The following is a 25,268-nucleotide window of genomic DNA, read 5'->3' on the forward strand; positions in this document are numbered from 1 at the left end:
TGGCAGGTGAAACAAAGTCCCTCAGTAAATTGTCCTGTGCGTGGCCTGTGATACCATAATAGGATCTCCAAGTACAATGGCACTTTCTGCAAGGGACAGTCTGGATGCAGGAAGGGCATATGAGGACTATTGTTTTCCCATAGCAGAAGTTTCATGCCATAATTTCTGAATTCCTTTTTGAGTTCAGCCTACAACCATTTTTGTTGCCCACACAAACAGGCCTGGAGAGTACTGTGCAAATGTCCATGGGATCAAATCCTAAATTCCACTAAGTCATAGAAGACTTCTGCCACCTACATTGGATTTGTGACTCACCGTCAGGAGTTTGCCAGCTTTTCTGACTCTGCCACTCTTGCTTTCTTAAAGTAGGAAAATAAGGGAAAATATAAGGTCTTTTCAGAGAGTCTCTGCTTTTATTGTTTTATTCTTTCTTCCCAACTTTATTCTGAAAACTGGGAGAACTCCATTTAAATGCTTAAGGCCACTTCACTGCATCTTCTAACATTGTAGTAGAGGGCATTGACAAGCTTAGATGAATTTTTTGAGACTGAAATATATTTTCCAGTGAAAGCAGTGAAGGTGAGTGTGTTTAGCTTGTTTCCTGTCTGACAAAATTCTAGACTGATTTTCCAACAGGATGATGAACAAAATACTCAGATGATTTTGTCTTCAAACTGCTGTAATATTTTTCATGCTGGGTGCATTTTTTATCATGTTGTTTGAGTTACTGCTGTATGTTTTGAGTGAATGAGCCGTTTCAGGGATTCTGATGGGAATGTTCTCTGTGTTTCTGTTGCAGGCATCGCTTACCTGGGAGGTGTCTGCAGTGCTAAGAGGAAGTGTGTTCTTGCTGAAGACAATGGTCTCAATCTGGCATTTACAATTGCACATGAACTTGGCCACAAGTAAGAACTTGTCCTTCTGTTTCTTTCTTTACTTATGCCACTGTAGCATACTTTTATTTAAAGCCATACATGTTTGTTATGATTTCATAAATCTAGCAGATCGATAAATAACAATTTTTAGGAGACTTAGGTAAATATTCATTTCAGCACGTGTAAATCTTTCCATTTGATCTTCTCCTATTTTCTACACTATGTTTTGATTTTGAGTAGCACAAAGAGGCCTCATTCTCTTACATGATTGATGGTAGTAGTTAGAGACAAATTCTGCTTTTGTTTACGCTGTAGAATAGGTCCACAAAAATGACATCAACTTCAAAATCTTTGAATTTGCTAAATTTTCTCTGAAGTTCAGTTGTCTATGTTAAGGATTTTAATAATTAAATACTTTGGTAATGGTTTCATCTCTGCTAGTGAAGTATTCTGCTGCAGCTGAAATTCTGAACATCAGTATTTTGGAAATGCCCTTAAGCAGTATTATTTGATCAACAGAAAGAAATTATATAACTTGATCTATCAGCTCAGTCACAGCTAATGAACACACTTTGAACACGGACTGGAAAGAACAGCAAAGAACATGATAATTCCTAGTCTGACAGAAATTTGCAGAATGAGATTACTGGGTACTTTCTGAAGGTGATTTTGAAGACTTTTTTAAGCTGCCTTTTTACAGGCAGCTTTAAAAAGTCTTCAAAAAGCTAATATTGACTGAGTCACCTGCATCATCTTAGTGCAGTTAATTAGTTAACCCAAAGATCAGCATCCACATTCACTGCTTTCCAGGCTAATATACACACACTTACAAGAGTTACGATCTTTTTTTGCTTTCCATTGACATCATTCTGGTTGCACGGTGTCACAGTTAGACTGTGTAAGGTACAGAATTAGACCAGGAACAAATTTATACAGAGACAAGGGCTGTACCTATGGGATTTTCAAGTACTCCTTCTTTTAGCCTCTCTGGATGGAAGGTGGGAAATCCCACCATTGTTCCTTTAATAAGAAGTTGTGTCTAAGTTTTGTCTGCACTCTTCTGGACTCCCTACAGTTTATGTGTCGTATCTTCCTTTCCTACAGTAACAACTATTTGACAGCTAAGTCAGAACCAATGTACCGTGTTCACATTCTGGCCAATCTCATTCCATGACAAATAATTATTTTATGGCAATATATTTCAGAGTTGCATGAAGGATATTTAGGATACTACCAAAAATGACAAGATGAAAATGAATCTCCTGTTCACCCTTCAGTGACACCATGGGCAGCTGAGCCAAACCGAGGGTGGTTTCAGCAGAAATGAAGGACATTTGGTTTTGGTTTTATTTAAATTATGTGCCAAGACGTTAAACTGAGCCTAAACTTAATAACAAATTAACCTGTGGGTAATGTTAAGGGAAATTCAGCACTCATCTTTGGATGGGCCAAGAGCAAGAGGGAAAAATACTTGAGCTTCAGAAAATCCAGCTGTGTAAAAGAGTGAGACTGGTCTGCCCTGGTGTTTGCCAAGTTTCTCAGCAGAGCTGTCAAGCTTCCTTCTAATAATGCCTTGCAAAAAATCTACAACATAAATAGGGGATGTAATGCTTTCAGATACAACTCTCCATCTGTGCAGAAAATAACAAACTCCATTTTCTTTTCTGAGTGCAGTTTTGGTAGTAAGACCATAACGTCCTTTCTCTGCTGGTTTTCTTTCTTTCCCTCCATCTTGGAAAACTATTTCAAGAGGAGGGTATGAGATGTCTAAAGCTGTTGACAGGGGGTGACTTGGGTTCAGTACCCTGGAGGATCTGGACAGTGAGTATGTTATTGTGCAGAGAATCTTCTGCTTCAGAATAGTCGTAGATCCCGTTGTGGGGAGAGATGGAGAATTTAAATGAAGATTGCAGGTGAAGAAAGACAAATGACAAAGGACTGTATTTTCTAACAGAACTGCCTCACAAGCTACTTTACTTGAAGAGAAGAGAGTAGAATAGGCTCGGACAAGAGAGACTGGGAAGAGTCCTGAGTACTGGAGGAGTGTGAAAGGTCTGTAAGAGACAGTCTAGGAACCTAAGGTGTCTGGGGCTGGGGAATGTAGTGCTCTGAAGGTACATGAGCCAGGAGTCTCAAGCAGAAGCATGTTGATTAGAAGGTTAAAGAAGCTGCTGGCAGGATTCTGCTGCCACAGGTATTTGGGGATCTGTTCCATTTCATAGTGAGTTGCAATTCTCTGTCACACACTGGAACAAGCCCTCCAGCCTTTCTGTACTCTCTTCCCTTGCTTAAGCCCAGCCATAAGCATGCACAATCAAACCCCAGTGTGCCAAATCAAAACAGAGGGGAAAAAATACTATCTCTCTCTCACCACCCAACCCAAGCATCAAAATCATCTCTACTGTCATCCACCAGTGGCCTAGTTACTTATTTCAGAGTATGGTCAACTTACTGGTGCTCTTCTGGCCTTGAAGTCAGCAGGAGTCTTTTCATTGACCTTACTAGGTGTCAGGCTCTTCCCTATTCTTCTGTTTTTAAACTGCAACAGGATGCTCTGAGCAGTCCTGTTCCAGCATGTCTTGTGCAAACAGAAGGATTGTTTGCAGACTTTACCTCGAGTTTACAGACTTGTAGTTTTTAAGTGAAATGTAAGGAAACCCATTGTGAAGATGAAGAAGCTGATGTGAGATTCAGGTTTTAAAATGAAAACCAAGGAAAACTAGGTGTTTAAAAAAAAAAAAAAAAAAAAATCAAATCAAAACTTACATCCATACTGGCAAAAGTATAAATTTTGGAGAGCCATAATTGTGAGCTTTACTGAAGGCTGATTTCCTTATGAGTGTAGAAAAGCTGAGATTTATTACTTCTTGCCCTAAGACTAACAAATGTCTGTGAAGATCACAAGACCAATTTGGCATTCACAGATTGTTTCTGATGTAGACTTTGGAAAAAGTGAATGGATTACTAATTGATGTGTCAGATTTAGGAATCTGCCACTAATGTCATTTGGACTCACTGCAAAAAACACTATTATGGACAGCTGCACTGTGAAAACATGGAGATATTAAATAGGTCCATTGCAGTGATGCTTATAGGTCCTATAAAAGTTAATCTTCACGTTTAACCTATAGAGTTGTTGCTTGATGATTCGGTGAGTGATATAACTTTTCCTGTTGTATTTATATCTTCAAATCTGGAGCAGTAATTGTGGTCCATGGACACAAAGGGAGCATCCATTTGTATTTACATACAATTTTTCCTACAAAGAGTCCAGGAGAATTTTGCTGTTACAAAATGGTAAGAGGCAGGGTAGAGACCACTGAATATGTGATGAGGCTGCAAATCATAAACTTCTTACCATACAAGACAGGATCCTCAGCAAGCCACTTTGCTTCATTCAGCATGGGCAATAGCAGATGTCTTTTAAATTAACACACTTTAATGTAACCGTAGTTGGTTGGATTTTATCCAGGGATTGCTGGGTGGAGTACCGTGTTCTGACCTATCCAAAAGGGAAGACAGAGACCATAGTGGGCCCTGAAGTCTTAAAAAGTCTAATTCCAAGGTCTTCGTATTATAAACAGCTTAATAAGCTGGATACTTTCTTATTCTCATCTTTCCTCAGACTAGCAGGGCATCTCCATCAGTATGACCTTGAAAATGCCCTACTGTTGTCACCAGGATCTGAATGGTGCTTCCCTTCTCCTCCATGAACTACACCAGTGTGAAGCTAATCTGAGATTCATACCCCAAAGACCACCCTAAACAGCTGTGACTTTTGGGAAAAGAGTGCAACTTCCCCCTCCCCTGGTTCTCTTTTTGCCTACAGCAGTGTCATTGTTACCATTTTCAAGTCATTCTCCAAAGAAAAAGGCAAATAAGCCTTTTAAACAAAAGCTGGGATTCATCCTTATATCCGTTATCCCCTAAATGAAGCGGGTGTGCTGTAGCCAGTGGTTTTTTAGGACAACAATGCCAGCTTTGTTGCCATTCCTGTTTCTTTCAACAGCCTCAGCTTTCCTGTTGTGGGATGGGGGGCAGGCTTGGGTGAGGAGGGAAGATTCCCATTCATGAGCTAGCGGAACCTGGCACTGCCTAGATGGTGAGAGAATAGCCGGAGGTGGTATGGCTGGAAGCCACACCGTGTCAGATGCCCTTAAGAAAGTGAATCAAAATCAACTGACAATAAGCAAGATGCAGTCCGTTGCCAACAGTCTGAAACCACATGGCCTCAAACTTGAAGCTGAAACAGATGAGGACAAAAACGAGTCCAAAGGTAAAAAGCCTATAGTGCACAAACCAAACAGCTCTGGAATCAGGCAGGAGAAGAGTTTAAAATCAGCAGGTCTGTCCACTATGGTTATTTGCTTTAGATGTTAAGTGTTGATAGATGTAACTTGGTTAAAATTACTTTAGGGTACATAATTATTTGCTGCATAATTAAGTATAGCCTTTGTTATGTGTCTCAAGCAATAGTGGTGTTGCAGGTAAGGGAAAAGCACTGCCTGGATGTTCCCTTCGTGGTCTGAGTTTTATGCTAATAGACTTGTGAATAAGATCACCTGCCCGTTCTGTCTAGTGCAGCACCCAGCAGAGAGATTCTGTCATGCAAATAGTTGTAAGGCAGAATGAAAATATTGCAGACTGAAAGGGGAATGTGCAATGAGCAGATCCAAGAGGTACAGAATAACGCCCTGTGACAACTTACTCTGGGAAAGCCAGGTCAGTGTGGCGCAGGCATACAGGCTTAATTCCTAAGAACCAAACAGGAAATTAACAGCCCCCTTTCTCCCCCACCTTGCAATTTAGAAAGATTTGGTCATAATGCATTTTAAAAATGAAGTTTCATGTGAAAGCTGAGGACCACCACAGTGAATAGGATACAGATCTGACCAGTCAGGTAGTGCTGCAGAGTGCACACTATGCTGATATAAAACTCTTTGTTTTTTTTTTTCTTAAGCAGTCTCTTTTGTGATTCCAGTCAGCGCAGTGCCGGCAACAATGGAGCCAGCCAGCCAAATCATGGTGGTGGTGCGAGGGGAGTGGTTCTGGAAATGATATAAAAACAGGAGGTCCTTTACTACAAATTCTCTCGTTTTATTCTGGGATTATAACATTTAGGTGCAGGATGTGGGAGCTAAGAAAAAAACCAACAACCCTCTTTGTCCTTTTTAGAGCGGCGCACTGTAGTCTAGTCTTGAACATGCAGCCCTACTGATGTAGGCAGCTCGGTGTAGTTTCTATCCTGGCTGACTTTAAACATTATTTTTCAAAAAAGCTTGCATTTGAGCTTCCTTTTCTGCTCTATGTTACTCTTTTGACCATTTACATTGTAATGATGGAAAATGCAAGGATTTCTTTGTAGCATTTGTAAAGAGCTAGTTTTTAGAAGTATGAGCAAAGCAACTCGTAGGATCTTTGAGTGTTATGGTGCTGACAGCGAGATCAGTCACAGAAAAGAAGGCAGACCTTGCAACTGCTGTTTGAAGTGTAGCGGAGGCATGAGTTACTCCCACATTTATCAGGCAGGTTCTGCCTGACCTGAATTTCTTTGGAACGTTTTTCTTCACTGCTATTGCAAAAGTACACCAATTAATTGCCAGGAAGCAATCTGTCCCCAGGTTACTTCTTACCTCCCAAAAGACATTAAAACCAACATTACTAAAGTTGCAGAATCAAACATGTAGAAGCACCAAAGTCTCAGTTTCAGGGTTATCTGGACAATTTTAACTCATCCCTCTGTCCTTCAAGTGAGGCCAAATTTCTATGGGTAGGGTAGTATTTCAGCATGTAGTTAAAGATTCTAGCGTAACACATGCCCACAGGCATCTTATTCACTCCTGTGCATGAATGTTTTACTAGAGAGAGACCTTGAAAAGAGGTGTCCATCTTGGGCTTGTAGGGTAGTATCCATTTATGTGATGGCTCAGAGATGCAGCCTGTGGCTGGCGGGATCTGTCTGGTGACTGGATAAACCTCTCCAATGGCATTGCTGGCAGTTCGGATGTAGATTCTGTCTTGTGGTAGAGAGCTGTGGCACAGTTCCCTCTGTGCCTTTGTAAAACCTTGTGTGGCTGTTTTGACCATGTTGCCAAAGACAATGTGTTGGAAGTCGCATGTCTGCATATGTAGGGGTTGAAAATCAAGGTCATTTGGATCCCAAGGAGGGCTGGAGCCAGAGGCAATCCCATGCAAGCTTTACTCTAGTCAGCTTAGGTACTAGTCCCTGTTGCTGCCCCAAGACTTCCTGAGTAGCTGGGTAGTTTGATTCACGCAGTTACTGCCCCAGCTATATTCAACTAGTGCCAGCACTCTCCATTTTAAGCCTCACAGGAGTATGTCGCTGTTCCAATCTATTGCAGTCTCAGGATTACTGTGAGTGACTGACTGCCATGTAGACATACCCTGAGGCTGGCCAAAAATGCTGGCAACAGTCCGTACCCACCCTGGAGCTGCTAATTTTATTTTCTGCCATTTGTGTTGTAAATCTGTTGTGGAATGTCTCTCTCTGTTCCCAGGCTCCCTTTTCTTGTTCCCCTCCTCCCAGGTTTCATTCTTCTTCCACAGATAATTGCAAGCACATTTTCACAGTTAAGTTGCCCTTCTCTGTACAACTCCGAAAGGACATAATGGAACGCTGCCTATTTCATTATATATGTTTGTACATCATAATTGATATGATCTAATCAAAGCAATTATTTAATAACATACTCTAGTTTTGAGAGAGAACGAGGTATAGCCTAATATTTCAGGAGATGCTTCTTTCACTTTTGCTAACACAGAGGGGTCTGTTTTAGATTAAAAAAATTCATATGTACCTAAGTAGCTTGATATTAGTAGCTTGGTAATAGCTTTTTGAAAACTGTGTCCTAAATCAGTTAAAAGGAAGCAGAGATCAAAGATAATAGGTCTGAACATATGTAAAACAAAATAGGGGAGACTTCTGCAAGCATGGATGGTTTGACCTGAGGAAGAGGTAGTGATAGAGCACCACTAAGCAGAAGGTGTGTTTGCCCAACATAATACAGAACATGATACCCAAGGAAGTTAATTTGAATCCCAAAAGTAGAATATTCCTGTTGTATTAAACTTGTCTGGGCAAGTTGTTTTTTTCAATGGCAGTAGGATATCACATAGAGAATAATTTCATAAAGAAAATTACATACAGAAATCACATAAAGAAAAAGAAGATTGGGAAGGAGAAATGGAGAAGTTCAAGCAGTATCATGTGCCAGGCTCTGGATAATAGGCCTGGTTTTGGGTGGGGGTTTCGAGCTTTATGAAAAACTGCAAGATATGTACAGGTATGGAACCTGCTAATCCTAGCATGGTGGTGGGGTACCTTCCCTCTATCATGCATATCATTTCTCACCCTTGTATCTTCCAAGTTTTATAGTTTATTTATAGTACTGGAGTGTAACCACATTGGAACTGGGCGTGGGAATGTCCACTTTCTGGACTTGTGGCAACCAGTAGCATGGTTCTGGGCAAAGGTTTCTATGGTTTTACTCTACACTTTGTGAAGGATGTTTGTATAATCCCTAGTGAAGCAACGTTCTCTTCAGTCCCTCTAATTTTTTTTGGTTTTGAGCATCTTGTACAGCTTTATTTAACATAAAACTGCACCAAACAGGCAAACAACAGTCATTTAGAAACTCCCAGACAACATCATTTTCATTTAATCAATAGCTTTATGGCTTTGCCTGCTATGTCTTTTTTTTTTTGAAGGCTTATTCTGCTGAGTAAGTCAAGGCCATGTTAAATAGCTGGGCCATAATGATTTGGCAAATATTGCATATACTTCCGGCTACAAGGGTTCTGGTTTCATACTTCATTGGCTTTGCTGGCAACAGCCTTGTGCACCCAGTGACCCGAAACATAGGGACAGTACAAGTCCCCATTGTGCAACCTCTACAGTACACACCAACACAGGAAATATTAAGTTTGCAAGTGCCATTTACCAAATAATAATTTGTTTTTATACAAGGGGAGCAATCTAGCTGAAATATTTACTTTTCCACTAGCAGTTGGGTTCCAATAGCCTGTAACCCATGCTGCCTGCCTGGCCTGCCGAGTTCAACAGGTTCCAGGTGAAAATGACTGCAGAGCTGGGGAAGGTGATACATCCCAGACTGTCACTTGGAAAAGCCTTTGGTAGTAACTCAGCAGCAGCAATGCCAGTGGAAATGTTGCGTCTGAAAATATGGTTCCCTTTACTGTTGTGTCAGTGGAAGGCTGCACTTAGTGAAACCAAGTTGGCTGCTTCTTGGCCAAAAGTTGTGTTGGGGAATAAAATTCAGCAAAAAGTTTACTAGACAAATGAAATAAACAGGCCTGCTTTGTTCTCACTGATCCCTTTCCATTTGCAAACCCCTCTCTACATCAGATGCAGGGCCTCTTTCCACTGCTGGATCCAAACCAGCAGGGAGTTTGTCATCTATGTCTTTACTTGAACCTCAGTTTCCAAAAAAGAGAAGAATAACTCACAGTTTTCTCAGTTTTCTGCTGAGGTAAAACAGATCAAAGCAAAAGGAGTCTGACCGTAATGGGTTGTTCTCACTTGCTTGAAAAGTTTTCTTTCTGCTGAGCTCTAACTAGCTTAGGGTGTTGAGTCTTAAAAATGAGCATTTTTTACAGTACCTTCTCTATCTGCTCCAAAGTCCACTGAGATGCTTTCGTATGCCACATCTTATTCCGATATGAGACAGCTTGACCTTTCAGAAATTTCTGATGTCCACCCTCTGGTAGCTGACTCTTACCTGCCAGTGAGAGTCCAAGAGTCCAAAGCCTGCCTGTCTCTTCCACCTGCTACCAGCTGGGCTCTCTTCATACCACCCTGCTGTTTACCAGCATCACTCCAGAGATAGCTAATGAAGTGGCAGGTTTCTAATCTAGTGTTTTAAATACTCATTTTCATTATCTACATTAAAACTAGAAAGGGTAAAGAAATGTTCCCTAGGAACAGTTTGCTGCTTAGTTTACGTAGTCCTTATACTTAGGAGAAGTATCTTTCCTTCAGAGGAAAAGCGCAACTTCCTTTCTTCCTTTTAAACACACAACCATTGGACTTTTCAGTGAGTAAATTCTTTTCTGTCTACTGCCTCTTTTATCTCCGGTAAAGCTGCTTGCTATGTAACATAGGATAGATTTAGCCTGAGAGGGCAGAATTCTTCCCTAGTATCCATCATGAGCCAGCATGGTCATCAACGGTCAATTTTTGATCAAAATGCAGATTACCTGGATTTAGTAGCTTTACAGTAATGTGGCGAACTGGGCTTTCTTACAGGAGCATTATAATAATGACTTGTCTTCTGCTTTTCTGCTTGTGTGCACAAGCATCAACTCCCATCTACTCATTTTGTCATCCTCTTCATTGGGTATATTTTTTAATTTCTTTCTCCATTATTTCACTCTGTTATTGACACCATTCAATACTAATCCAGATAGAACCCTGAGGCTCCTTCCCATTCAAAGAAAAAACCCAACTTGTTTGTTTAGAAAAATATATTATTATTTTAGTTTTATCCCTTGAGTACCACAATGCATACCTGCAGCTCATTCTGTAATTTTTATGGTGGTTGTTGGAGTAACTGTACCAGGTTTGCGAAGTGTGTTATTGTAGGCAACACCTCTGAGTATGATGTACAGAATCACATGAGAAAAACTCCTACATGGTCTCCAGAAAGCTGTCAGCAGTTAAATGACATGTATGCTGCACCTCTTAGCAACTAAAGACCCTCTAAAGAGATATCTTCTTATGAAGATAACAGACTGTTTCTCTGTAATTTGTCTTCACATTAACATGTTCAAGCCAAAATTATTCAAAGCAAGAGTATTTCTTTTTAAGTAGCTTTTTACTTTCTTCATGTGGCATTCTTAGGCAATATGAAAGCAAACTTGGCTTCATTAGCCTTGAGGTTTGCAGGCAACCAGGCACACCCACTACCCAAAGAATTCCACTTCAGTATTGGTCTGAACATATCATTTCCAAATTGCTTTGATACCAAGCCATAATTTGCAACATTCCTGTTTGATATCAAGTCTCTCCCTGCTGATCAAATGATTGAGACTAAGTGAGATAGCGTGCTGAGCTTTTAAAACCATTTATGAACAGCCAAGGCCAGATGGTTCTGGGATTATGAATTATTTTCCCAGCTGCACCATTATGACATATCCCAAGAGTTTAAGGAGCTGGTATCTAGAAGCAGCATTACAGGAAGCAAAGTTTCCGTAAGGATGGGGAGCACTCCTGAGTGATGGAAGTGCCTGTGACAAGGATACCACTGAGAATGCCATGTCATTATAGGAAATGTCTTCAGCTGAACTACTGCAGACTGATCCATTGCTAGATTATAACTGCAACTAGTAGAACTGGATCATGCATTTCCTGTGCAACTTTTTTTCTAGACAGTTTGGGGGGTTTTCTCGTTCTTGCAAGCAGAAGAGGGCACCCAAGTTTGTTACTGTTCACTACAGTTACCTGTCTTTTTAGTGAATCAGTATAAGAAAGTCACATAGGATAGATTTCTTCTTGCACTGAATCTGCAAGCCCACAGTGATTGGCAGCATAGACCAAGAAAGAATAAAAGAAAGGGGCTGAAAAAGACTTCTTTCTGTGGAAAGGACTTCTTGCTGCTCTGGGAACCATAAAGCATGTATCCACTGGCTTGTCTGGGGACTTCAGAAGACTTGATGCTGGTAGAAATATATATATATATATATTACAGTTACTTCACACCTCTTTGTCTTTTGATATTGGCCATCTCATTCCCACCTCCAGGAATGGAGAATTCATCTCCCAGTGTGGGGAAGGCAGCCAGCATTCCTGACTCCTCCAGTGCACTTCCCAGGCTGCCCTGCTTCCCCCAGCGCTCGGCAGTGGGTGGCTTCCTGATGGGATAGAGTGTGGGACATTCGTGGTTACTTATGTTACACATATTTGCCAAATATGCGTCAATGTCTCTCCCTTCCTGCATTTCTTTTAGGGTGTCTTGTGTTGCATCTCTTCGTTCAGGTTTGACCCTCAGTCATTAATGTAATTGACTGGAGCCTTTTACAGGAGTTTTGGAAAAGTGCACTCAAACGGTTGCATGCAAGAGCTTCCCCTTAGGTTGCTAACACTTTGAGTGACAGCCTCGTCAGCTGTTCTTACTGTGCTTTTGTCTCTTCCTTAGTGGGTGGGAAATCTCACCCAGCTATCCCAGGGTTTTGTCTTTTTTCCACCCTACAATTTATATTCCCTTTTCATCTTCTGAGGAAATGCATGTCACATTTTCTGAGGTCTCATTCTCACCCACTTCAGGCAGTGCTGAAAACAAACAGCTTGTTACCCTTCAGCATGTTACTTCTGCGATGCACCAGGGTGCTTTCTGTGTGCAAGGAGCTACAGATGGAGCACAGCAGCCTCTGCTCACCAGAAAACAGAAATGAGCAGTCTCTCTGCCCACCACTGTTTCATTCATAGTCACTGTGCTCCTTCTGCCACAATTGCCTGTTTTCTGAAACCAGACTGAAGCGAGTGAGAGAGCAAGTATTTTTTATTTCCAGATAAAAGATTAAATCTTTTGGAGGGCAAGGAAAAAGCTTGGTGCATACATTTTCCTTATGCAGTAGGGGAGTGGCCATTACACACTCACCTCTGATAACTGAGAGTTGTACCTTACTTCTTTAAAAGTAATTTTTCAGAGAGACAGGATTCTAAACAGGACAAGACCCCACCTGTGCTGAGAGTTGGTCTTCAATGGTTTCCACTGTGCTGTGTAATCACAGTCCTTTCTGAGTCTGAATGCCTGCTACTGCTGGAGCTACTCAGGGTGACAGCTCTCATGTTTAAAAATTTGTATTGGATACTACATGGGACTTGGAAAGGAATGAGCATTAAGATCAGAAGGAAGAAGGGTGTTTTCCTGAGGTAACACTACCTTTACCGTGTGGAGTTTCTGCCAAGGTTATTTGTACATATATTGATCAACTTTAGCTTTTTCTAGGACTTTGTATTTGGTGGAGCACTCATTTTTCTGCCACAAAGTACAGGATGCCCTGTAGTCTCAGAAGCTGCTGATTCTTGCCAGAAACACTGTGAAGCTTTTTCAGGAAAAGGTTGCTATGCTGGGATCACATCCTACAAATTAGATGCAGTGGAGGCAGGCCATTGGAATGGTAAGTGTTTGGTTGCATTGCAACTGGATTCCTTCATCTTACCAAACGTCTTGGAATACATCAGGCAATGCCTCCCTGCTGTGAATCAGCCACTCTGCAAAAGAGGCAAGGATTCTCCGGAGAGAATCGCATGAGCAAATGTCCACTGGAAAAAGTAGTCAGTGGTGTGAACATGCTATACTGTTACTGGGGAGAAGGTCATAAGATGATTCACTCTGTTCTTCATGGCCTTCATCTCACTTCATTCAACCCATATAAAAGGACTGTTGTTGATGTCAGTGGGGTTTGGCCAGCTCTGTTACAGGTATCCAGGACCATGTGAGCAGAAGGCTTTTAGATGAAACATTTGAGCAAGTAAAAGGCCACACTGCCTGTTCCTGCCATGTCAGTCTCTCATGTGTGTTATCTGTCCCTTGCGGCACAAGCTCATGCTTGCTGCCTTCCAGATTCCATGGCAAAAGAACTAATTCTTTTTAAATGAAAACCATATCATAAAGTGCTGGATCTGTCATGCAGCTGAATAAACCACAGCTTTCCACACTGTTATTCACCATAGGCATTTGTGTGTTCTCACTCGCTGTTGTTGACTTCTTGGTTGTTTGATGAGTAGATAACCATATAAAATATCTGGTTACTTCGTTATTGGTGAGTGACATAAACTTGGTTATGAAAACAAGAGTCCAATAGCCATGGCTCCCTTTAATTCTTGTCTCTTCTGATAAAATAACCCCAGTAGCTCAGCACCCATCCTGAACACCCCTGTTCTAGATAACATTATGTACACAATGACCATCTTTCATTACTTCAAATGCTTTAAGTAGGTTCATCTCCCTTTCTTCATCACAGCTTCCCAAAGTACCTCCTGACAGCTTCTGAAATAGTCGAGTTATATTTAAGCCACTGTGTTTACATGTTTGAAAAGCACAAGGTGAAAAAGCCTGTTTCCCATTAATCCAACAGTCTTAGTGACCGTTGTTTTTGTAAGAAGGTTATGCAAGCTGTTTCATTGCCTCCTCCCCCAGCTCAGCTCACTTCAGCATTTCCCGAGCATTTGTTAGTTTGCCCTCCATCCAAGCCTTACTTGGACTACCTGCTGACCCCTCTGGCTATCTTTGCCTCTCTTCAGTTGCTTTGCAGATGCATCACCTTCCTAGGTCAGTGGCTTAAACTTACTGTTCTCATTTTACACTGCAGCTCCTATTATAATTCCAGTTCTAATGAGCAACTCTGTTTCGCTTCTGCCTCTGTTATGCCTTTATTCTCAACTGGTTGGAAACCTCATAACTTGCAAGATATCAGCATTTTATATTGAAATGTTAAACATGTTGAACCAGTTCAGAAGTAGGCATCTTTCCAGTGATGCAGCTTCAATTTCAAACGTTAATAAAAATTCCTAACATTATATTTGATTTGGGACTGGATGGCTCACAGGCTTGATTATGTGATGTACTGTCTCCCACTTCTAAGTTGCTGGTTCAAATCCAGCCCAAGTCAGTAGCTGCTGAGAACTGTTGACGTACATTCTCTGCTTAGTGACCTATATTGATGTGAGTTTAATGTCTGTGTTCAATGCTCTTGGCTGTCAGCCATTCACCCCATATATATGCACCACTTCCATACTAGTATCTTCCTTTGTGGTTGAGATTGGATGGACTATAGAGGCAGGACTCCCTTCTCAACCATTCATGGAGACCCGATAGGAAGTGGGAAGGGGGAGGAATTTTGTCCTTCAGTGGATAAACAGATGACATTTGTGCCAACAGCATGTCGAAATAGCAGGCTTTCTGTGGGGCACTGTCATCCTGCCCACACTGAAATGTCAGAGCAGATAAATTACAGCTCCCCTTCTCCCTTCCCTCTTACACTATGTGACGATGTTGTCCAGTCTGCCCTCCCTTTGCATTTATATTTCTTCAGTGAGGTTTAGAAAGAAATCCTGTGCTTAATCCTGGCTCTGTCGTTAATGCTAGATTACCTCTGCTTGAGTTATGGCAAGCTGGGTCACAGGGAATGACTTCTCGCATATGCTCTTTTGAGAAGGTCAGTAGTGACCTACCCTGCTGTGATGTGCAACTCCTGGTACTACATATAGCTCTTAGCAATTCACTGTTTCCTTGCAGAAACAGAGCCTTTTAGAGAACATCTGCAGGCTGAGGAATCTGTTATAAACACAGGTAGAGAAAACATGCTTTCTAACGAACAAAAGATCAGCCAAGAATGTAAAAATCTTAGTTGCCTCACTGAGCTGAAAAGCAAGAGATATCACTGCCTTCTCCTGTCCCCCTCTATATTTGGGACATTGCTGGAGCAGGCCCTTTGCTCAATTCCTTGAGCCCGTGTTGGTCTTCAGGGAAGTGGCCCCAAGGAGCTCTTCCTTTTTAATGTCTTGCTGGGCTTACACAGTTGAAGCCATTTGTGAGTTGGTTCTTCAGGAAAAGACAGACTCTCCCTTGGATTTCTCAGCCTGTAGAAGGGAGAGGGAGACCACCATCCTCATTTCCTTCTTGGTAGCTGGACGGCCTCACTGTCCTTTGGAGAAATGGTGACTGAGGTTAGTGCCAGTTTTGCAGAGAGCAATCAATCGTGTGTCGTGCATAAGTTTAATAAGCAGCCGGGCTGACAGCCAGGTCACCTTGGGTAGCCTTGCTAGTCCTGGGTGTCACTCATTTCTAAAGTGAACCAGCATTTGACTCACCCTGAGTTATTTGCAGACAAATGGAATGGTTTGGCTTTCACAGGGAAGCTGTGGAGTTATTAGCAGCTAGCTGAAGTGCTTATTTGAAACAGAGGGATTGTAGAAGCTCATGGTGTTTCCACTTCTGGATGTGGGGTTTTTTTCAGGCTTCCCTTCATCATTCTTCCACTTGCTACTCTCTTTCTGCCTTTGTCTGAAGAAAAGCTCTTTTTTTACTGCTGATGGTATTTTCTATCAAACTTGCCCCCACTTCCTAATCTCTCCCCACTCCCCAAAGGGGGAGTGTATTATAATAATCCTGGGGATTTCTCAAGTGGTCTGTCACCAGCTGCAAAGTTGCAGCTGTTGAAAAAATTTCAAAGCATCTCCTAAAACAGTTCCCCCAGCCCTTGGAGTTTTCCTTTAACTCGGATTTGGGACTTTAATAGGAAACCTTTCGAGAGTCATAGTGTTTCTGATGAAGATTTGTATACGTGACCTTAAGAACTTGGAGGTGCAACGCACAGTGCACTGAAGGCAGTAGGAGGCTTTCCACAGGCTTTGGTGGGCTTTGGCTCAGCCTTTTAAAGAATAACAGGAAACATTGGAAAACGCACCAAGGATAAACAGAACAGTTTAGTTACATTAACTGTCTAGAGGAGAAGCTCCACTAATGACCGAAACAAACAAAGCAAGTGCATTTATTTAGCATTGCTGTAGGAAAACAAACGGCTGTTAATTGCATTTAGCTAAAAAGGGTTTCACAAGAAATTGGCCAGCTCGGGCCCACAGTGTAATTTGGTGTTCTGACCCAGTTCTGATTGCTGTGTAGATTCTGATGGGGAATAGTGTCCTGGAAAGGAGCACAGACTTAAGAGAGGCCAGGGCTTTGAGAGACTGCATACTATTTTTTATTCGTAACAATCCTACTTTAAAATCTCATTCTACAAAAAGCAGCATCAAAGAGATCTGTTGCTGCTGCCTCCCTGTGACTACTGATAACATTTGTCTTGCTGTGATTATGTTAATGGTCAAAACTCAGACTTGGTCAGTCAGCTCGTTTCTCGACTCACATATGATGAGCAACAATAAATATGCTGCAGGACTCCTTCGGTGACACACCTTAGTGTCTTTGATAACCAATGCATTATTTATATTAGAAAAGAATCTGGAGTGTGAAGCCAGAGTCTCATTGTGCTTACTCTGAATAAACACAGAATGAAAGGAGCTTATGAGCTGTCAGTCTAAACACTTCTTGCTTGCCTTTGGGGAATCTCATTGTCTTCAGGAAGGGAGAATGTGATGAACCGAAGGCTGAAATTTACCCTGTGCTTAGAATGGAGCTAGTGACTGTGGTGGTAGTAACAGCACAAAGGGAAATCAAGTCCTGCTCATCTAACAGCTCTGCTGGCTTTGCAGTGTAAAGGATAACATGCAGCATGTGTTTGTTGCTCCTGATAAAATGGACAGTTATGACTCAGAGAGCACAGGGGGCAGTGGGTTTGCACAGTAATGTAGTGCCATTTTGACATTCCTACTTCTAATCTAAGAGCCATTCTTATCAGCTCTTTTTTCAAGATCTGTTCATGTAAGAATAGAACTCCTTCCAAGGCAGAATATTTCAAGAGACTGATTATCTGCTTCTAATTCCATGTGAACTTCTGAATAGCAGGTAAGATTAGATGATCACAAAGAAAATGCAAAGTACTGAATCAGCGTTTGCACTGCTGTTTAGTACAAACACATAATGCTCTGTCTGATTTATTTCTGTTAAAAGGAGAGGGACTATTCATTAGTGAAAAGAATCAGCATGGCATTACATTTACTATGTGTTTAGGAAAAACTGATCCCTTTGATGTAGCTGGAGACCCTTGAACTTCAGAAAAGAATGTGTTAGCATGCTAGGGTATGCCTTAGTCCTACAGGTCATTTAATCCTTTCCTCAAGTGAGTCATTGTAGGGTAAAGTAGATGCTGGGAAAAGTTCTGCACTGCCAATTAAAACAGGCTCCAAAGGTGTTGCTGGTTTCATTCTACGAGAAACTCATCACAGAGAGGCCAGTAGAGGTTGCCTATGTACCTTGAGGCCAGATCCCAAGCTAATATAAACTGGCATGGTTCTTTTGACTTAGCAGAGCTCCTTTGCTTTATACCAATAGCTCAGGCTCAATTCCTTTATGCTTATGACTTTTTAAAGAATCTTTGTTAAGAAATCAGGAATGATTCAGAAAGGTGTCGATTTCCACACATGTAAAAATTGAACAGATTTCAGAAGCCTGTAAATAACTGAGATGTGAGTTCTGACTCAGTCTTTACAGAGAATACATCCTACCTGTCTCAAACACCCCTGCAAAATCAAAGATGGGTGATGAATATTAGTCTCAGCATTTCTCCTAGGCAGGCACCTTTCAAGAGGTCAGGTTTAAAAGGAATTTGAGGACAGGAATGTACTAATCAGTAACCGTTACCCTTGTTGTTTGCCAAAAAAAAAAAAAAGTCCCGCTTTCAACAAATTTAACAAAGAATAAATGAAGTTAATCAGAAAGATAAGGCACCTAATTAACAACTCTAGACCAAACACTAGTCTTTTGTGGAAGAGATAAAATCAGGGAGCCTAAAACACTTGAAAAGTCAGGAAGATGGTTTGTTTTCACCCTTTTCAAGTGGAACAGCTGAGGTGCCGACCAGGAGGCCATTCAGGAAGCTGCCAGAATGGGAGGGCTGCCAAGTCCCAGCCCACAGAAGCCCTGACAGAGTAGAAACCTGAAGAGCCCAACTTGGAGTCTGAGCTCTCTGTGGCAGTCTGTGGAAGTCACAAGGCGGGCAAGTTGAAAGAAACCTTGGAAACCTGCCTCGTTTCCATTAGAAAAATTAACAGGATTGCTGTGTACCCACAAGCCTTCTAAACTGGCATTTTTGGGCAAACTCCTCTGGAAGATTTTCAGCAAGTTTACCTTGCTTTGTGGTAGTTAGCTCTTCCTTTCCTGACTTCAAGGAATACAAACTTTAGATGGGCTTATTTGCATTGGAGGAATACTGCTGGAACTTTCTTCTTAGCATGTGAAGAGTTTTCTATGTGTGTAGAAACAACATGGGTAAAATATTTGGAGTGAAATCCAGGCTTCATTGAAGTCAATGGCAAAACTCCCATTCACTTCAGTGGAGCAGGAATTTCACTCTTTACTGTTTTGAAGTTAGAGTTACTAATAGACTGTTAAATTATTCCTGCGTGCATCAAACAAAATGTGCTTGATGTTAATGTTTCTGCTGTGTTCAAAAGCCACATAGGTTTAAAAACAAGAATAACTGGGAACTTCTCAGTAAAAATTATGCTAAATGTAGTTTTGCTAGAAATAATAATGTCCCTGGAGATAAACCTAAAATAATAGACTCCACCATATAATCTTCACTTAAAGCTAAAAATAGCATAGATGGCGGTTTAATCTAAGCCATAATTATCAAACTGCTGAAGCCGGTTTTGGTTCATTGCAACTAGAAATGTACGTTGTGTTTATGCTTTGAACAGTTGAGTCCCAAAACTGGAGAGAAGCAAATCCAAGAGCATAGTCAGAAAGCAAACAGGAGCCTCTGATTTGTAGAGAAATAGCATGGATTAAAGACTCCAACACCATATTTAAAGGGACTGCTCCTGGCTTGTTTAGTCAGCCAGCTGGAGAAGTAGTGAGTTCCTATTAATCTGTGTTTTCAGCCCCAAACTGGTGACTGTTATTTTGCTAGAAGGTGACACTGGCCATACAAACCACCTTTTGTCTGAAAGGTATTTTCCATTTCATGTTAGAACCAAAGGAAGAATATTAACGTTTCAAAATGTTATTATTCTGTATGATTTTTAAAAATTGTTTTAATGATTATATATAAGTAGGATGGAAAACCCTTAACTCACTTGTGCTGCCAGGCAGCATGGCATGATGTGCTGAGTGTGGGACTGCCAGTCGGGACTTATGATGTTTCACTGATGTAGCAGGTGAACTTGGTCACATCATTTATCCCTTCTTTGCCGGCCTGAAGGCTGTTCACAAGGGCTTGCCTCCAGCAGAGGAGTCTCACCTTCCTAGAGTGGCAACAGATTTATTCTGAACAGTGATTTACTGTAGCAGACCAATGGTAAAGACTCCACTAATGATAGAAGGGTCATGAGTGGAAAATTAGATGGAGGTTAAAGTAATACTTTTCTATTTCTGAATACTTTTTGAAATCTTCACTGAATATGTTTGAATTCCTTCATGTATGATTATACTACACAATCTGCTGATTGTTTAGATGGTTTGTTTTGCTGAGTATGTCATGTTCTATTTTGCTGAAAGTGGCATGGGGCAGTCTTGGTGCTTGTTTGGATGGTGGTTGCAGAAATGAGGGCTTGATTATGCCTCTCTGAGCATTGCTTTTACAGACTCATAGATTAATTTGGGTTGGAAGGGCCACTGGAGGTCATCCAATCCAACCCATCACTCAAGGATCAACTTCACAGGTAGATGAGAGAGAGCTTGTATGATACCACAAATTTAGATAAATGTTTTTCCTAACAGTAGAGTTATTCCAAATTCACACTAACACAACAACAAAATTGGCCTATTAATTTGTATTGATATTAATTTGTTGAACATTCTCTCAGAATGGTTATAGGGACCATAACCACTAGATTTGGGAAAGCGATCCAAAATTTTCAATAATTACTAGCTTTGATATTCTAGCAGATATCCTTCAGCTGTGCTACATCATTTTTCCAGGTTGACATCTCATGAACCCTCAAATAGTTACATTTCATAGTAGGAAAGTCCATAAGATGTTTCAGATGCACAAGTACTAAAACCTTTGTGAAATTAAGGCAATGGATAAATTAAAGAATCCCCTAGTACATTCATTAAACAGGTGCCCAGAGCAGTACATGAATGACACTGTGTTACATGTGCAGCCTGGTTTTAAGTTGTTAATTGCTAAGAGTTTTATTACTAAGTCCAATGGGAAATGAGAAACCCACATAATAACTTGATAGGGTTTTTTGTCTTGTTTTGTCTTAATCAAACAGCATGGGAATGAGCCATGATGATGATCATCAACCCTGTGCAGGGAGGTCTCATATTATGTCTGGAGAATGGGTGAAGGGCAGGAACCCAAGTGACCTTTCCTGGTCTTCATGCAGCCGCGATGACCTTGAAAACTTCCTAAAGTAAGGATTGTGCTGATTATCAAGAATCCAATGTGTTATTTCAAAGTGAAAGTCTAACCAATTTTCCTTAAAAAAAAAGTGTGTGCATGTGTCATTAGGTGTGCAAGTTTGAATCTGTTTCCGTTATAGTAGCCCCCTGAAAGCTGAGGTTTGCAGAGAGGCGGAAGAGTTATGTGCAGTTGTCAGTGTGCTGATGGCTTCTTAAAAACAGTCCCAGATCACCTTTATTTTACAAAAAAATGTCCTTGATGTTTGCAATGACAGAAATCTGTGTGTAGGTGGCCTGAAAAAATCTCTGCTGTAGGATGCAGCCAGCTTTGTGCTGTGGCTTTTACTGTCATTATTGTTATTAAATAGCTTTTATTTTACAGAAACTTTACTTTGCCTGGAGGTAATTCTGATGTGTTTTCTCACTCCTCAGTGAGTACTGGTCGTAAACAGTATACTATAAACTTCTTCCCCACTGCATCCGTATTTCAGTTCATCATATTCAACAGTTCAGGAAGGATTTCTGTCCTGCTGCTTGTTAACTCTCATGGACTATAGCAAGCACTGGAATTGTCTGAACTCAGTAATTGTGGTCTTAAACCCTGCAGTGCAGCTCTCTGACAAACAGTGTCTGGCACAGTGGCCAGTGCTTTTGTTGCTAGAAATGGGTTCAGCATGGAAAATTCCCCACTCCAGGGATTAGAGGTGGGAGAGAAAGGAAAATAATGAAAGAAAATGGGATATCTACTGTTACATTAAAGGCATGAAGTTGAAAAAGAAGTTGCATCTGAACTCTGGTGCCTGATAAGAGGGGAGATGTCAAAGTGATACTCCAATTTGTAAAAGATTGTCGCGAAGGCAAAGGGAAAAAATCTTTCCTTTATCTGTGATGGATAAGAAAAGAAGTCAAGGGCTTAAAATTCAGCTAGGGGGATACAGGTGAGACATGATAGAAGACTTTCCAGCTGTCATTGTAAGGCTCATGAAGCTTTCAACTAGATAGCCTAAGGGCAGAATTGAGTCTCCATCAGATTTTTAGGAATAGTTTAGACGTTTAACCCAGAATGATGCGAGTATAGTCAATTCTGCCTTGAGGCCTGTGGCCACTGATGAGTTCCCAAGGACCTTTCTATCCATAGTTTGCAATGATTTAGAAAGCTTCCAGATATATACTGGGAAAAAAATCACCTATTTCAAATGAGGTCATCAGATTTTTTGTTAAAGAGAGGACATCAGCTTCTCTACAGCAGTGATCTAACACTCCAGTTCAAAGGTGCTTTCCCTTAAAGGCGTATTTAATTCTTACACTCCACAGGTCCAAGGTCAGCACCTGTTTGCTGGTAACGGACCCCCGAAGCCAATACGCGGTGCGGCTCCCTCACAAGCTGCCTGGAATGCACTACAGTGCCGATGAACAGTGCCAGATACTTTTTGGGACCAATGCTACATTCTGTAAGAATATGGAGGTAAGAGCTCATGAGGTGTACCTGGAAGCAAGGTGGGAAGTGGAAGCAAAGCTGCCAAGCACTGGCAAAGAAAAAGTATCTGTACTTTCCTCAGAACTACTTAATTGGATTTTCAGCATGTTCAGCACTGCTGATACAAAATCAGTAGTCAAACTCCCGTTGGCCTTCGTGTGAACAGCACATTCTTATGCAGCCCTCCTCCTTTCCTCACACTGGTCTTGTTAATCTCCTAGAGCAGACCCAGAAAGAGCTTTATTTGTAGTTGGTCTTAATTTAGAGACAGTTGTCTTTTGACACTGTTTTGCTGATGTACTCAGTAGAGATTATTTTGCTAGAAGTTCAGCTGAGGTGAAAGTTTCTTCTCACAAGATTGCTTGCCTAATTCCAGAGTCAGTTTAGATGACTGTCTGGATCTTTCAGTAGACCCCACCTTCAGCCTGCTACAGTGTTCTTAGGAGTTGACTCTTAACTCTGTGCCAAGGAAATATTAATGACTGCTTGTTAATGAGGCCCTTTAGAGATTTGTGCAGAATTATGCTCCTTCTTGTGTGTTTTCTAAGTAACATGATGTTTAGTCAGGATTTGGGTGCAAAATGGCTTATATCACATGGTTGGCAAAATGGAAACACTGTTTTTTGGTGTCTCTAGAAGTAGGTCATATTTGAGATGAGGCTGTCTGACTTGTCCTCTGGAATTTAGACAGCTAAACTTTTCCTTGCACATAATTAGATGTCTTCATTCTGACCAGAACTTGTCTGCATCCCATTTTAGATAGGGACTGAAGAAACACTTCTAGTGTGGCCTCGGAGATACCCAGAAGAAAGTCATGAGGCATCATGTCCTGTCACCAGCACCAGCTGGTAGCACTCTGTTCTATATAGACAGGCATGAAGTGGACAAGTTTCTTGCTGTTGTTAACCAGTCATTTGTATTTTTTAGTTGTCCCTTATTCCTGTTCTGAACAATGTTGGGATCTTAAATCAGTGTTAACAAAGAAAATAATATTATCGGTGATAAGTGAGGTTTCTAAGTGCCAAATTACTAAAACTGTTGAACACGTGCAAGTCCTGGGAACGTGCTCTTAGTTTCACATTTGCTGTTTTATTTATTTTGGATTTGGAAACTACCTAATATAAAACAATAAGAAAAGAATCTGGGTAGGTTGTATTTTCCAACTCCATCGAGAAAATACAGACCACCAGGACTACTGTACTGGAAGCAAAGTATTAGAATATAGGTCTGTAAAGAAAACCCCAGATCTACCCAGGATGATTCAAGTTCTTCCACTTGTGTGGGTGTCACCCAGCTTGACTGCTCTTGGAATAGATATCTGCTATTTCCCTTGTGCGATAAAAAACATTCTGTTTCTGGATAGTCCAGTGCCTAATGAGAATGTCAGCCTACTGGTAGGTGGTCAGCATTTCTCATGGAGAAATTGCATGTCCAGCCTGGAATTGCTTCAGGGACAAGTTGCTTGCCAGAATAACAAGCCAACAGGCACTGTTCTTCTCTGTGAGATACAGACAGCAGGTGTTTGTGTCTCCCAAGATTTTTCACCAGTCTTCTTATTTGACATCTTTAGACCACAATTAAAACTGTGATCTTTTCCTCCATCACTCCTTTAGTATCTCCCACAGAAAAGTATATTTTGTAAGGACTTCAATACTTTCTAATGAAAAGCCTTGTAAAACTTCAACAGATTAAAACCAATTTGCAATCACTTATTTAGAAGTATTTTTCTGTTACAGACATGCATTAAGAGTTAGCATTCACACTGTGAAGTTTTGGATCAAGTATATCACACACCATTAATTTAAGTAAATATTTGCATCCTGTTATGCTACTCTGAATTGGCATTTGAAGGCAATGAAAGGAAATTCTTTAAAGGAAATGATCAGCTTTAATTTTTAAACCTTCAAAGTTTGTGTTCTTTTCACCTTTGTGTTTCTCATGCCTCATCTGCAGAATGCTTGTATCGTAAGTCTCAAAGCTGTCTACAAAAATATGAACCAAAAAAAAATTGGCACTAGTCATTGGCATTAGCTGTAGAAATTATTGGCAAATATAGCTGTCTCCTCTTTTAGCCAATGGTAATGTGGTATTTTTAATTCAATAAAGTATTAAAAAAATCCAAATGTAAAAGTAATAAACATCTGACAGTAAATATTTGTTACAAAAAGGAAATAAACTTCAGGAAATGAGCCTGCTCAATCTTTTTGTGATTACATGTGTCTACTGTCTATTTTCTTATTTAATAGAAGAGTTACATTATAACATTTCACTGGAAATAATTGAGCTACATAATTGTGTCAGGCAAACTAGAGGACCTATATTCAAAAATGCCGTAAAATTTGGTTTTAGAGCAAATTTCAGAGATTAGATGAATCCAAAATTTCCACATTTTTGAGAAACTGCAGAAACTTCCAGTGCAGTAAGCTCTTCCCTTAAAGGTATCAAAGCCTGCATTTTTAAAGGAATGTGATCTCCTTTGCCTTCGCAAAGAGTCAGGTGCCTAACTGCTTGGCAGTGTCTGGACCCCGGACACTGGTCCAACTAGATAGTTAATCCGTGAATATTCAATCTTATCTGGATGTTTCCGATTGTTTCTCCGAAATTCTTCTTTCATGTTTGTTTTTAATGATAACTCGGATGCCCTAGTACAAAATAGTAGCCCTCAGAATTACAAATTTGCCAAACCAGCTATTCTGCAGCTCTTCTGCTCCATATTTGCAGAACAAAAATGAAAACATATAAGGTAGGCTCAGCTTTACATATGTTATACCTCTTAATGTTCCTTTTTAATTTGATTGGTTGCTGCATCTACATTCTAATATACTGTAATTTTAAAAAATGAACTAATTAACAGCATGAGTATGTGACAATCAGATTAATTGTAGCCTATTGTTGTAATCTATGACC

The 25,268-nt window shown here is 40.7% G+C and overlaps 1 protein-coding gene across 1 annotated transcript in view; it reads left to right on the forward strand.

Moving 5' to 3' along the window:
• ADAMTS17 (ADAM metallopeptidase with thrombospondin type 1 motif 17) overlaps positions 1 to 25,268 on the forward strand; it is a 187,348-nt gene that overhangs the window by 65,047 nt on the left and 97,033 nt on the right. The window contains exons 7-9 of the mRNA XM_026856061.1: positions 800 to 905; positions 20,755 to 20,895; positions 22,199 to 22,349. Coding sequence (XP_026711862.1) covers positions 800 to 905; positions 20,755 to 20,895; positions 22,199 to 22,349 — 398 coding nt within the window. The remainder of the gene's footprint in view (positions 1 to 799; positions 906 to 20,754; positions 20,896 to 22,198; positions 22,350 to 25,268) is intronic.

Source organism: Athene cunicularia (assembly GCF_003259725.1).
Source record: "Athene cunicularia isolate RWA chromosome 10 unlocalized genomic scaffold, athCun1 chr10_part1, whole genome shotgun sequence".
Classification (NCBI taxonomy): Eukaryota; Metazoa; Chordata; class Aves; order Strigiformes; family Strigidae; genus Athene; species Athene cunicularia.